Source organism: Cricetulus griseus, unplaced genomic scaffold (genome assembly GCF_003668045.3).
Source record: "Cricetulus griseus strain 17A/GY unplaced genomic scaffold, alternate assembly CriGri-PICRH-1.0 unplaced_scaffold_1, whole genome shotgun sequence".
Lineage (NCBI taxonomy): Eukaryota > Metazoa > Chordata > Mammalia > Rodentia > Cricetidae > Cricetulus > Cricetulus griseus.
Window position 1 is genome coordinate 3,619,933 of NW_023276808.1, and position 13,228 is coordinate 3,633,160.

General features: G+C 43.4%; 1 protein-coding gene across 1 annotated transcript; it reads right to left on the bottom strand.

Annotated features, from left to right (window-relative positions):
- Positions 1–1,665: 1,665 nt before the first annotated feature.
- On the bottom strand, positions 1,666–12,236 carry LOC113838327 (mothers against decapentaplegic homolog 1-like). The gene is made up of 6 exons (XM_035453538.1): positions 12,154–12,236; positions 11,444–11,724; positions 8,685–8,801; positions 7,381–7,602; positions 6,106–6,362; positions 1,666–1,809 (listed from the first exon to the last, which is right to left on the bottom strand). The coding sequence occupies exons 1-6, from the start codon at positions 12,234–12,236 to the stop codon at positions 1,666–1,668; spliced, it is 1,104 nt and encodes a 367-aa protein (XP_035309429.1).
- Positions 12,237–13,228: the final 992 nt, after the last annotated feature.

Below are 13,228 nucleotides of genomic sequence, written 5' to 3' on the forward strand. Positions count from 1 at the left end.
TTCCCCTATGGGTACCCTTCAGATTGGGAAACTATGCTTCCAGTTGAGTAAGGGCATCCATCAGTAAGTACACTGTGGAAACCCCTTGAATAAAAAGCTCACACACATGTGGGCTGCTGAGAGGGACAGTGGTAACGAGTTTGCTGCCAAACTGGAGGATCTGTTTGATGTTTGAATCTCATATCAAGGAAAGGGACCAGCTCCATTAGCTACCCTGTAACCTATACAGTTGCACCATGGTACATGCCCTCCCTCATTGCTTTTCCCTTTGTTTTTCCCAGCCTTATGTTTCCATTCTCCCGACTTTAGATCACTCTGCTCTTTTAGCAAGCCAGGTTCCCTGTCCCCACTTTACCAACTGAGCTTTTAGTATACGGCCAGATCATTGAAAAAATAGACAACATCTTACTCATCCCAAATTTTAACAAGCAAAGAACAAAAACGACACATTTTTAATCAAAGGAAGCAATAATGACAGGTTTATTTAAAATTTTCCAGTAGAGAAACCCAGCTAGTGTGGGAATAAAGGTGTAAATGTATAAGAGCAGAGGAGAATGGAAAAATCAACAAAAGGAAACAAAACCAAACCGTAAAAAAAAAAAAAACAAAATAAAAATGTTTGAAATGGATTCCAATAGGAATCTTCTATACACCTGTGAATAATGAACACAGTTACTAGGTTTGGCAAAGAATTCATTTGTAAATTAAAGCCTATACCTGTATTGTAAACTCCATAAAAACTGCTCATTGAATTCAAGCCTTTCATATACTGGACATTGAAACACAAAGGCAGTTGATTTGCAAATAAAAGGAATTATTCATTTGTTCTCACAGTTACAGGAATTAACCAGCTGCTTTACTGTGGTGTAGAGCAGATGAAATAAAACAAAAGAAAGGAGAAAAGTCAAACAAAACTCTAAAAAACTGAAACACAGCGAATTCAGACACCAGCTTGTTCATTTAAGACAACAAACTGAACATTAAGACATAGTCTACATTTGTGGTTGTCATTTTCTTACCCCCACCCCACCGACAAATAGCTTCTAGATCCCCTAGTCATTTAGACTATTCCTGACCTCCAAATATTCTGTATACACATATTTAGCAAGGAGCAAAACCCTGACATCTTTCAGACAGCACTACAATCAGCATACAGTTTTATTAAGAATACTGTGTATGTCATAAAGATTCACCTTTAAAAACAAAGAATGACATTCATTTCTAAACAAATAGTTTTAAAACATGATGAAAACCCATCAAAAGATGATTCAGGGTGGGCTCAGAACCTGATGAAGTGCTCACTTCAAAGACTATTAGCATAACACTCTGCCAAACTCTACCAACAAAAGGACTGCTCAGGATTGTTCTTCTTCTAATAGATAATTTGTCCCTGGCCTGGCCATCTCCTTTAAAACTATACACAAAAGTCCTGCTAAAAGTCAAGATTTTAGTTGATCATACAACAGAATGTCACAAGGTAAACCAAACATATTCTTGATATCACCATCATGTTACCAATGTTTGTTAATTTCTCAATCCAACAGTTGGTCACAGAGGTCAAGTATTATCAAGGATCACTTGACAGGTTTTCACCTGTCTGACATATCCATCCTTCGAGTACATGCAAGGTTCAACAGTTTGCAAGGGACAGAACCCAGATGCCCTTTAAGACACTGAGGAAATAGGATTGTGGGGCGAACCCATCTGGGTAAGAACTTTATCCAGCCACTGGAGAGGGCCATGCAGATGTATCTCGATCCAGCAGGGGGTGCTAGTAACATCCTGCCTGTGGTACTTGGCTCCCCAACCCTAGGAAAAAGAAAGCACACTGGTGTCATTTAACTCCCTATCTCATTGAGTCACTCTACCAAGTAAAAAATGATATGATCAGTTCACATAATTATGTTTGGACTCATGGCTATGTCCCACAAGAAAACAAACATCCTGCAAAAGCTTGGGTAATTTTTGGGGATTGATGTTGTCCACCAAAAGTGTACCCAAGAACCCCAGGATCACCTATTTAGTCTGGTTTAGTGGCACACGCCTTTAATTCCAGCATTCGGGAAGCAGGGGCAGGCAGATCTCTGTGCGTTCCAGGCCAGTCAGGGTACAGAATGAGACCTTTTTTCAAATAAAAAATTATTTGAAATAAAAATATTATTAGTCTTGGATAATTACAAATTTAAAATACATACAGTAGTTGTTTGAGTAAAGATATTATAGCCAGGAGGTGGAGGTGCACCGCTTAGATCCCAGCACTCAGGAAGCAGAGGCAGGGGGATCTCTGTGAGTTCGAGACCATTGTGGTCTTCAAGAGCTAGTTCCAGGACAGCCTCCAAAGCCACAGAGAAACCCTGTCTCAGAAAAAAAACATAAAAAGATATTTTAAACATTTATTTCCCACTACATTAATGTTATGTTAACACTTTACTTACTTACTTATACTTTTAAGACATACTCTTAATGGGTAGCCCTGGCTGGCCTAAACTCCCTATGTAAACCAAACTGGCCTCAAACTCAGAGCTTACCTGTCTGACTTCTGAGCACTGGAATAAAAGGCGTGTATTATCAAACTGGCTTTATTTTTTAATATTTTATTTAAAAATTGTGCAAATATGTACGTGTTGAGTATGGATTTACCTATGAATGTGTGGTATCTGTGGATTTCAGAAGATGTTGGATCCTGGAGGTAGAGTTACAGGCTGTCGTGATCCACTTCAGCTGGATGCTGGGACTGAACCCAGGACCACTGTAAGAGTCCTACACCTTTAACTGAACAATCCCTTGCCCCTTTATCTGTGTGTCCATGCCTGGAGAGCACAGGGGTCTACACTGGCTGTCTTCTTCAATCACACTGCACTGTATTTTCTGAGATGAGTTCTCTTGCTGCACCTGGGCTTTTGTCAATCAGGCTAGACTGGCGGCCAGCAAGCCTGAGGGATCCTATCTGTCTCCCATGCTGGGACCACACACAGCACTGCACCCAGCTTTTTGTTGTTGTTGCATGAATGTGTGTTAATGTACACCACAGTGTGCATGTGGAGCTCAGAGAACAAATCTGTGAAGTTGGTTCTTCTCTCACCTTTTACACATGTTGTGTAGCAATATCTTCAAAGATAAAACCTTCTGTCTTATAGGGAAGCTCCAGAATTGCTGAATGCTTTAAGGGGAGGTGAAACACTCCACCCTCTAGACAAACTCCTTAAAACTCAGGAAGCAGACATCGTAAAATCTTTAGTAAGTCCCTGAAACTGACCAGATTCACTAGGCCCTCCTTCCCCAGGCTGATATGAGCAGTAAGGATTGCTAACACACACAGACTGACTAGGCTGCCTGCTTCTGGAATAAAACATGCTCCAGCCTGTTGAGTTGTCTGCATTTTAGGTATCGAACTCTAGATTCTCAGCTTTTGTGAGCGGCCACACATGCTGGGGTTGGCTCTTGGCGATGTAGCTGTCATTGAGTCATTTCTGCTCCTCTAAGTAACCCCAATAAAACTCAATGGTTTTCCAAGCTGGACTTCAAAGGGACCCAAATTTGGTCTGTCATTGGTTTCTTATCTGAGGTGAGTAGACATTTGTTCCTGTCTCCTCAAGAACAGTATTCATACAACGTGCCTCAGGGGAAATGAACTTGGGATTACATGCTGTGCAGTAAGTTCCTTTACTTTACCCATACAACCATCGTACCAGCTCCCTCGGTATTTTTTTTTCTTGAAATGGGTGCTGAGGATTCAAATCCAGTTGTTTTTTTTTTTTGACAGCGTTTCTCTGTGGCTATGGAGGCTGTCCTGGAACTAGCTCTTGTAGACCAGGCTGGTCTCGAACTCACAGAGATCCCCCTGCCTCTGCTTCCCGAGTGCTGGGATTAAAGGCGTGCACCTCCAATGCACAGCACAAATCCCATTCTTATGGCTGCAAGGGAAGCATTTCACAGAGTGAAAAATCTCCTCAGTCCTAATTTTTTTCCAGACATGGATTTACTTAGCCCAGCTGGACTGAAATTTACTACAGGGTCCAGCTAGTTGCAAACCCTGCAATTGCAGCTAGCTGCAATTCTCTGGCTTCATCCTCCCATGTGCTGGGATTACAGGTATGGGTTACCATGATTGGTTCTCTTCTACCTATTTCTGTGAAACCAAGGTAGAAACCCAAGGCCTCTCACATGGGTGAACCCATCTGGGTAAGAACTTTATCCAGCCACTGGAGAGGGCCATGCAGATGTATCTCAATCCAGCAGGGGGTGCTAGTAACATCCTGCCTGTGGTACTTGGCTCCCCAACCCTAGGAAAAAGAAAGCACACTGGTGTCATTTAACTCCCTATCTCATTGAGTCATTCTACCAAGTAAAAAATCATATGATCAGTTCACATAATTATGTTTGGACTCATGGCTATGTCCCACAAGAAAACAAACATACCGCAAAAGCATGGGAAATTTCTGGTGATGGAAATTAGCCACCAAAATTCTATCAAAGAACACAAGGATCACCTGTGTAGTCTGGTGCAGTGGCACATGCCTTTAATCCCAATATTCGGGAAGCAGGAGCAGGCAGATCTCTGTGAGTTCCAGGCCAGTCAGGGTACAGAAGGAGACCTTTTTGCAAATAAATAAATAAATAAATATTATTAGTCTTGGGTAATTACAAATTTAAAATACATTCAGTAGTTGTTTGAGTTAAGATATTTTAGCCAGGAGGTGGAGGTGCACGGCTTTGATCCCAGCACTCAGGAAGCAGAGGCAGGGAGATCTCTGTGAGTTCGAGACCATTGTGGTCTTCAAGAGCTAGTTCCAGGACAGCCTCCAAAGCCACAGAGAAACCCTGTCTCGAAAAAAAAGATATATTAAATATTTATTTCCCACTACATTAATGTTATGTTAACACTTTACTTACTTACTTATACTTTTAAGACATACTCTTAATGGGTATCCCTGGCTGGCCTAAACTCCCTATGTAGACCAAACTGGCCTCAAACTCAGAGCTTACCTGTCTGATTTATGAGCACTGGAATAAAAGGCATGTATTATCAAACTGGCTTTAATTTTTTTAATATTTTATTTAAAAATTGTGCAAATATGTACGTGTTTGAGAATGGATTTACCTATGAATGTGTGGTATCTGTGGATTTCAGAAGATGTTGGATCCTGGAGGTAGAGTTACAGGCTGTCGTGATCCACTTCAGCTGGATGCTGGGACTGAACCCAGGACCACTGTAAGAGTCCTACACCTTTAACTGAACAATCCCTTGCCCCTTTATCTGTGTGTCCATGCCTGGAGAGCACAGGGGTCTACACTGGCTGACTTCTTCAGTCACACTGCACTGTATTTTCTGAGATGAGTTCTCTTGCTGCACCTGGGCTTTTGCCAATCAGGCTAGACTGGCGGCCAGCAAGCCTGAGGGATCCTATCTGTCTCCATGCTGGGACTACACACAGCACTGCACCAGCTTTTTGTTGTTGTTGTTGCATGAATGTGTGTTAATGTACACCACAGTGTGCATGTGGAGCTCAGAGAACAAATCTGTGAAGTTGGTTCTTCTCTCACCTTTTACACATGTTGTGTAGCAATATCTTCAAAGATAAAACCTTCTGTCTTATAGGGAAGCTCCAGAATTGCTGAATGCTTTAAGGGGAGGTGAAGCACTCCACCCTCCAGGCAAACTCCTTAAAACTCAGGAAGCAGACATCGTAAAACCTTTACTGAAACAGACAAGATTCACTAGGCTGTCCCTCCCCAGGCTGATATGAGCCGTAAGGACTGCTGAGACAGACAGACTGACTAGGCTGCCTGCTCTGGAATAAGACATGCTTCAGCCTGGTCTCTATTAAACCCTTAGCTTGACCCGGAATAAACTGCATGATGACTGGGAGGCAGGGGGAGATAAAGGTGCCTGTCACCAAGCCTGGAGACCTGAGTTCCATCTCTGGGAACTGCATGGTGGGAGGAGAGGACTATATTCTAAGTTCCCATGACAACCTCTTGGACAATGGTGCTCTTGCTGGGCACTGATAGGAATATATACCAGGAAGGCACAGGTATGCATATTGTAAATAGCAGGGGTGAGGCGGGGGTCAGGCCTGAAGGAGATGGGCGGGCACTGCTCACCTTCACGAAACTCATTCGAATAGTGCACATTTTGGTGAGTTCATACATGGTCTCAAAACCATGGTTCACAGACTGTGCCAGTATCTGAGCAAACTCTTGGTTGTTGAAAATTTTCACGCTACACCCACTGGGGATCTTGCAGACAGTGGTGGGATGAAACCCATGATGGTAGTTGCAGTTCCGACTCTGCACAAATATGCTTTTGTCACTCAGGCATTCGACATACACTTCTCCTCCAACATAGTACAGGTGGACGCCTGTGAGAGGATACACCATGTCAGTCATAGGCTCAAAGGCACCCGGGCAGAGTCAAATTTGGCCACTCACATAGCCATTATGACAGACATCTAGCTAACTATGTTATGATTGTGATAACCTTTGTGTTCAGAAACTAACAAAGCTGTACCATGTGCAGCTCATCACAGATTTGGAGGCAGCCGATTTGCCTCAGTGAGGATAGATATCTGGAGCAATGATCTGGACACTAGTGTGCTTATTGCTACTTTGTATCTTTGCCTTCTCAGCAGACAAGGTAGAAACTACATTCATATTCAGAGGGTATATAGAAAGGCTCCCATACAGACACAAGAGCACAGGAGCATATAAACACATGTCATGTCATTAAATTATGATTTTACACTGACACTTCCAAGGAATGCCACACCCCTTCTTGATTGCCTGTTCCTTACTCCACAGGGAAAGCTAAGCTCTGAGCACTACCCACACATGTGCTCATTGACTTAATCATATAATAAATACATATAAATGTTATAGAACTGCTTTAATCTAACACTAGTAAATAGTTAAGTCCCCTATGAAAGATATGTGGGATGTTGAGATGGTTCAGTGGGTAGAGGTGCTTGCCACCAAGCCTGATGACTTGAGTTTGATTCCTAGTATCCACATGGCAGAAGGAGAGAACTGACTTCCACAAGCTGTCCTCTGACCAAGGTACTTACACACACATACACACATGCACACACAAACATTGAATAAATAAATGTAAGAATTGTTTTAAAAGATATTTTACTTCTAACAAAATGTAGAACAGCATAGTGCACCACAATAACCCAGCAATGTCAGCTGGTACCTATCAACAGCATGGGAGTGGGAAAACTCGAAGATCAATGATTGGAACAATTTCTAGATAATATGAATTAGAAAGACACTTTAAACAGCAGCATCTGAACATTTGGCATTTGCCACAAGAATGATGGGGTCACTTCTAGAGGAAGAAAAGATGAACGTTTGTAGGAGGGGTAAACAGACACGCACCTTTTCCAATATGTCGCCTGGTGTTTTCTATTGTGGAGTTCCGGTTAATGTTGGAGAGCAGCCCAAGGCAGAAGCGGTTTTTATTGTTGGAGGGATCAGTGAAACCATCCACCAACACGCTTGTGGAGGAGGCCTGGAATGTATCACCCACGCGGTTGTTGAGCTCGTAGTACACAATAGAGCACCAGTGCTTTGGTTCCTCATAAACAACAGCTTGAACATCTGCAAGAAGGAAAGAAATTTGCTCACAGTTACATCTGGAGCACCCCAACCAGAAACCCCATTGTAAAACTGGCTGAGCACGGTGGAACGAAGGCAGGGGGTAAAATCTTTTCCTTTAAATTTTTTGGTGATGAAGTTAGGGACAATCACAAAAAGAAGGAAACAAATACCATTACTTGTTACAGATAAGGCCATAAAACAGATGTGGCATATGTGTGTCTTTTCTGACACCACAGCAACTGTGGGGAGACCAGCTGTATGGATTCTAGTGTGATCACCCATGGGAGTCTGCTTTGAACTACAGTAGATGGCCTTTTCCTTGAGGCCAACTTAAAGATATGTCTGACAACATGGATCTCAAGTTTTTAATTACTGAATACCTAAAAACACATGAGCATATAAATAACAGGCATATTTGTTATGTAAAACAGGACTCAATCATTTCCTCCCACTATCTCTGTAAGCACAGAGATCTTTAACAACCTCCTGTGTATATAGGTATGTGAAACAGCCATACAAACCCATATTTATAGGAAACAAATCATAGACAGATGCATTTTAAACAGTTATTTGATATATGTGCATATATGTATATAAATGTATATATGATACTATGTATCACTTACTCATTTATTGAAGGAGAAAGGAAATTAGCATGCTAAGGACACAGATATGCTTGTTTATTTTTCCATAACTAATAAATCTTGGCTGATTATTCAACACTGGTTAACATAGAGCATCTTAGATTGTCTTCAGAGGTGACTGACCGTTTTGTTTTCAAACCACCAATAATGGAAAGTCACTTCACCTAACTATGTAACACAAAGGGGCAGAGCACTGCTTACAGCTGTTTCAGAGACCAGTGGGAATCTGAGACCTCCATGTTCAATTCTGAGATCCCATATTGGACTGTGACAGAGTTTAAGTACAAAGATGGGCTCTAGAGAATTCTTTCCATTACTCTTAAAACAACAACAAACCTGTTTTCCATGTTTCTCAAACAGCTACCTTTTTAAGGTGTAAATGAGTAAAAGTAACATTAGGACAGGACATACAGACAACACTCTGACAACTCATTTTACCTCCTCTGTTGATCTCGGAGGGCAGTGCAGGTGCCATCATATTCGTGTCCATTGGCTGAGAGCTGTCCTGGGCTATGGGGTCTCCAGGAGACAGGTAAGCAGGTGGAGGTATGTCAGCTACAAAGTTTGAAAGAAAAAAAATTACATGTTTCAGGCACTCCTTTTACATATGGTGGGGAATGGAACTTGTGGGGGTCAGAGCATAACTTGGATGAGTTAGGTCTCTCCACCATGTGGGTCTCACGATAGCAACAGGTGCCTGTGCCCACTGATCAGCCATCACTTTTTTGGTGGTGGTAGGGGAGCAAGGTCTTCCAAGGCTTGGGGCTCTACAGCAATCCAGGCTGCTGGGCCAGTGAGCCCCTGGGCTCTAGAAGTCCTTGCCTTCTTGTGCTCAGATCACTAATCACTCAAACCAAATCAAGCTCCTACTGAAAGATTGGCCTATACACTGGCACATGAAGATGGAGGGGTCAAGGTCAACCTTGGCTACATCAGGCCCCGCATTACCCCCTCTTCCACCACCACCTCTTAAAGACTAGATGCTGAAGACACTAGCCTTTAGGTATAGATTCTGAAAACAATCACGTCCACAAACTTTGCTTCCAGTGACATTTAAGTGAGAAGAAGAAAAGGTAAGTCAGTCCCTGGTGTCCCGTGCCTATCTAGGATCAGGTCACTTTAAATCCACCAAGAAGAGTCTATGGATATGCCCTTGTGCAGCAGACCCCAAGAACCCGGGGGTTTCGTTTTACTGGGGTAAGACTTCCTGACAGGACTTAGTAGGGGGAAGCTCTCCCAGGCCTGAGAGCAAACATATGGGCGGGAATTCACTCTCTGCTTGCTACAATCTACTAATTGAAACTTAGTTTCCCAGGACTTTAAGCAATCTGCTTTCTACCTTCACCCTAACCATTTAAGCAATGACTAAATTTAAAAATACCCAATAATATAACACTAGGCAATAAATCAGCTTATCTTAGCTGTCTTCCATTTCAGAATTTACATAGACCCTTCTGAGCAGTTTCCAGAAAATAATATAATTACTGAAACCAGACCACACACACACACACACACACACACACACACACACAAACACACACACACACACAAATGCAAACCTGGCATTTTCTTACTGTGAAACACAGGGCAATCCTTTCCTGACTTGAAAACCAAGCTCTTCATTGGCTTGTGAGCCCACCCAGCATGTACCGAAGAGACTTGAGAACAAAATTTTGCAGTAGGGATCCACAAATGCTTGGGCAAATACTTAGGGACAACTGTAGAACACAAATAACAAATTTGGTTTCTCCAGGGCTCCCTGGCGTCTCCTCCCTTCCCAGTCCCAGGCAGAATTTTAACACAGCTGCTAAAGAGCAGAGAGCCAACAGGACTTGGAACCTTCACAGTCAGTCCCTGCTCTCACTCTAACCTCTTGCTGCAGCTGTGAAGTTAACTCTGCTTGCTTCAAGCCAGGAGCAAAGGCGGAGTGTCTTCTCAACAGAAACCAATGAACTTATACTATAGCAACCCTGGCAGCAGCAGGGGTCACAGGGGTCATTGTTGATGGTGGTCTAGAAGCCCCACCAGATCACAGCCCTTCCTCTTTCCTCCCAAGGCCCTGTGCTAATCTCTGACAGTCAAGGACAAGAAGGAAGTCTAGTGATAGCCTTTGATTCTTTTACTGGGGCTCCTCTAGGTTTGTCCCTGTTCAAAAGCCCTATAAACAGACATTTTCACCACTAGCCCGTCCACCAGACTCAAAGGACTTGCCAGGAATGGATGGCTAGGAAACCACCAAATATTATTAGTTTGGTTATTAAAATAATTTATCCCCCATCGTCATCCCAAAGAGAAAAACATAAAACAAAATAAACAGGCTAAACACCTAAGTGCTTAAAAAAAAGAAAGAGGAAGCAATAAAGCATGGATCACGTTTTAATTTCTGAAGGTACAACATGGATGCTGAAGTAAAATTTAATGTAAAGCACCTTAAGTGGCTCTATAAACATCCTGTCCCATCATTTTCCCACACAGAAATATCCACGCATTTCATGATGATCATTTATTTATCGTGGCCCTCTTGATGTCGACTGGCAAGAGCTCTGGCACTAATATTTGAGATGCCGACTGGCAAGAACTCTGGCACTAATATTTGAGATGCTTGTTTACTAACCTGTAATCTGAAAAGCGTAGCCCTCTAATTAGTCACTATTACACCATCCGTTATGACTAAAACAGGAAAATAACTGGTTTTTGTCTTTGCTAAGTTAAACAAGCAGTAAAATAACTGGTTTTTGTCTTTGCTAAGTTAAACAAGCAGATGTTCTCTATCACTTCTGTTGCATTTCCTTGCTGTTAAAAGCACATATTTCTTGGGATTACATCACTGGCTAAATGAATCTAATTAAATGGGGCGGGCGGATACCCCAGTAATTAGCTCTTCTGCGGCTACATTGGTAAAAAGGGTTCTTCAATGTTGGAAAAGTTCGCCGACATTTTCCCCTTTCTTTTTATGGAGAAACGAGACTGGAACAATTGTGCCACTCAAAGAAGGATGCAGCAGTTTCAAAACTTAACAGGACTCAAACAAGCCATCCTCTTCTCCAGCTGTATGTACAACTCCCCTCCCTACATTGATATTCTACAAGCACTGGTTCACTGGGATGTGCTCAGGGTTCCACCCACCCGCCCCCCCCCGCAGGCCACACCCACCCACCTCCCCAAGGCAGGCAGCATCCCCGAATGCCCCCTCCTACCTGGCATCTGGAAAGGGCTCCCTGGGTCTGAGCTGGTGCGGGAGTGAGGGTAGGTGCTGCTGCTGCTGCTGCTGTTGCTGCCTGGGGAGTTGGGGTAGCTGTTGTTGGACGAGTGGGGAAACGGGTGGGTGCTGGGCTGCCTGAAGGAATCTGGAAACGTGGCGTTCGGTGGCATGTGAGACTCATTCTGTCCCAAGTTACGGAACTGTGCCAGAAGGCTGTGCTGAGGGTTGTACTCACTGTACCTGGGAACCAGAACGGGAGGAAGCACTGGGGACAGAAAGAAAACATAGAGACAAATGAGAAAGGTTTAGTTTATATCCTCTCTTTCTTAAAACAGGCAGTGGACACAAAAGCCTTTGCAAATAATTCCCTAGTCTTTACTTTTACATGACTTATATATTCCACAAAAATACAAAAGGCCTTTGGAGACCAACATATTATTGGATGGTTGAGCTGGAAATTTGCAGTCTACCCCTGGGGTCTGAAGTTCCTGTGAGAGAAAAGTCACCTGGCCATCCCAGGATCAGGAACAGGGAGGGAGGCCACCCAAATCTGACACCATCCATATTTGGGGACTCTCAGAAATAATCAGCTAAGTGAACCAATCCATCAACAAAACCATCCTGAATGACAGACACTGTGGCAGCTCAATGCTTCAATACAGAACCACTTGTCAACTGATCCACATGTCCAGATGTAGAACCAACCTGTAGAGCAAAGTATATAAATTCAGAATGTAGCGGTTGGTATCCACGAAGACTGGTACCAGAGCTTCCTTGGAATCCCGCATCTGCAGAAGCTCAGTCCCTGGTGTAACATGGCACAGATTCTAAATGGGGCTTGTATGTATCTGCCCCACCCACACTTTAAATCAGATCTGAACCACCTGGGACGCCTAACACGATATAAATGTTGTGAGACAGTCACTCAGCTGATTAGAGAATAAGAGGGCTTCTATCCTTTGATAGCTGCTGCCACCGAGTCTAGGCATCCACAGGAGTCAGTCATGTAGGCTGCATTGCTCCAGGTGCTGGATCAAGAGGATTAAGCAAGCGGGAACATAGCACCTAGCCCAGTCACCTCTCAAGGCCCTGCCTGGACTCCTTCCAGAACAGTGGCCAGATTAACCCTGAGACTGTGGGAGGGGCAGAGCTGTGGTGGTCACTAAGCTGAGGTCAGGCCAATGCAAGCCAACCTATACGAAGACCTCCAGCACTGGTTACCCTGGCAGCATCAAGTGCGAGCACCTCTGATCCCTATGTGGTGGCCATTGTACCTAGTCAGAGACTTGATGTGAAGAAAAGAAAGCAGGCCCTCCCCACCAAATTTCCTGGGCTCTGAGCCCCAGAAAGAATGAAGTCCGTTGACTTTTTCAACCACCAAAACTGAAACAGAAAGTATCAGAAAGGAAGTCTGCCTGCTCAGTAGAGACAGAGTTCTTTTTCTAACTATTTTCATCTGCAGATGCCTCTATGTATATCTGCAGAATCCATAGATTCGAGAGGCCGACTCCAGACTTTACCATAGCCCAACCACACAGGTAAAGACTGAGATATCTTAAAGTAACAGCATCAGTTCCTCACACAGCAGAACATAGCCCACAGGGAACACACCACACCACAAGCACACTTCAATACAGATGACAAAGAGTGCTGTCGTGAAACATGAAGTAGAACTGCTCACAGCTGCCCCACAGTGCCCTTCCTTTAGTGCACACGACAGGACCCTGTGCTTCTGTTGTCTGCTGACGTACTGCACAGCTAAATTGCTAGAAAGACACAC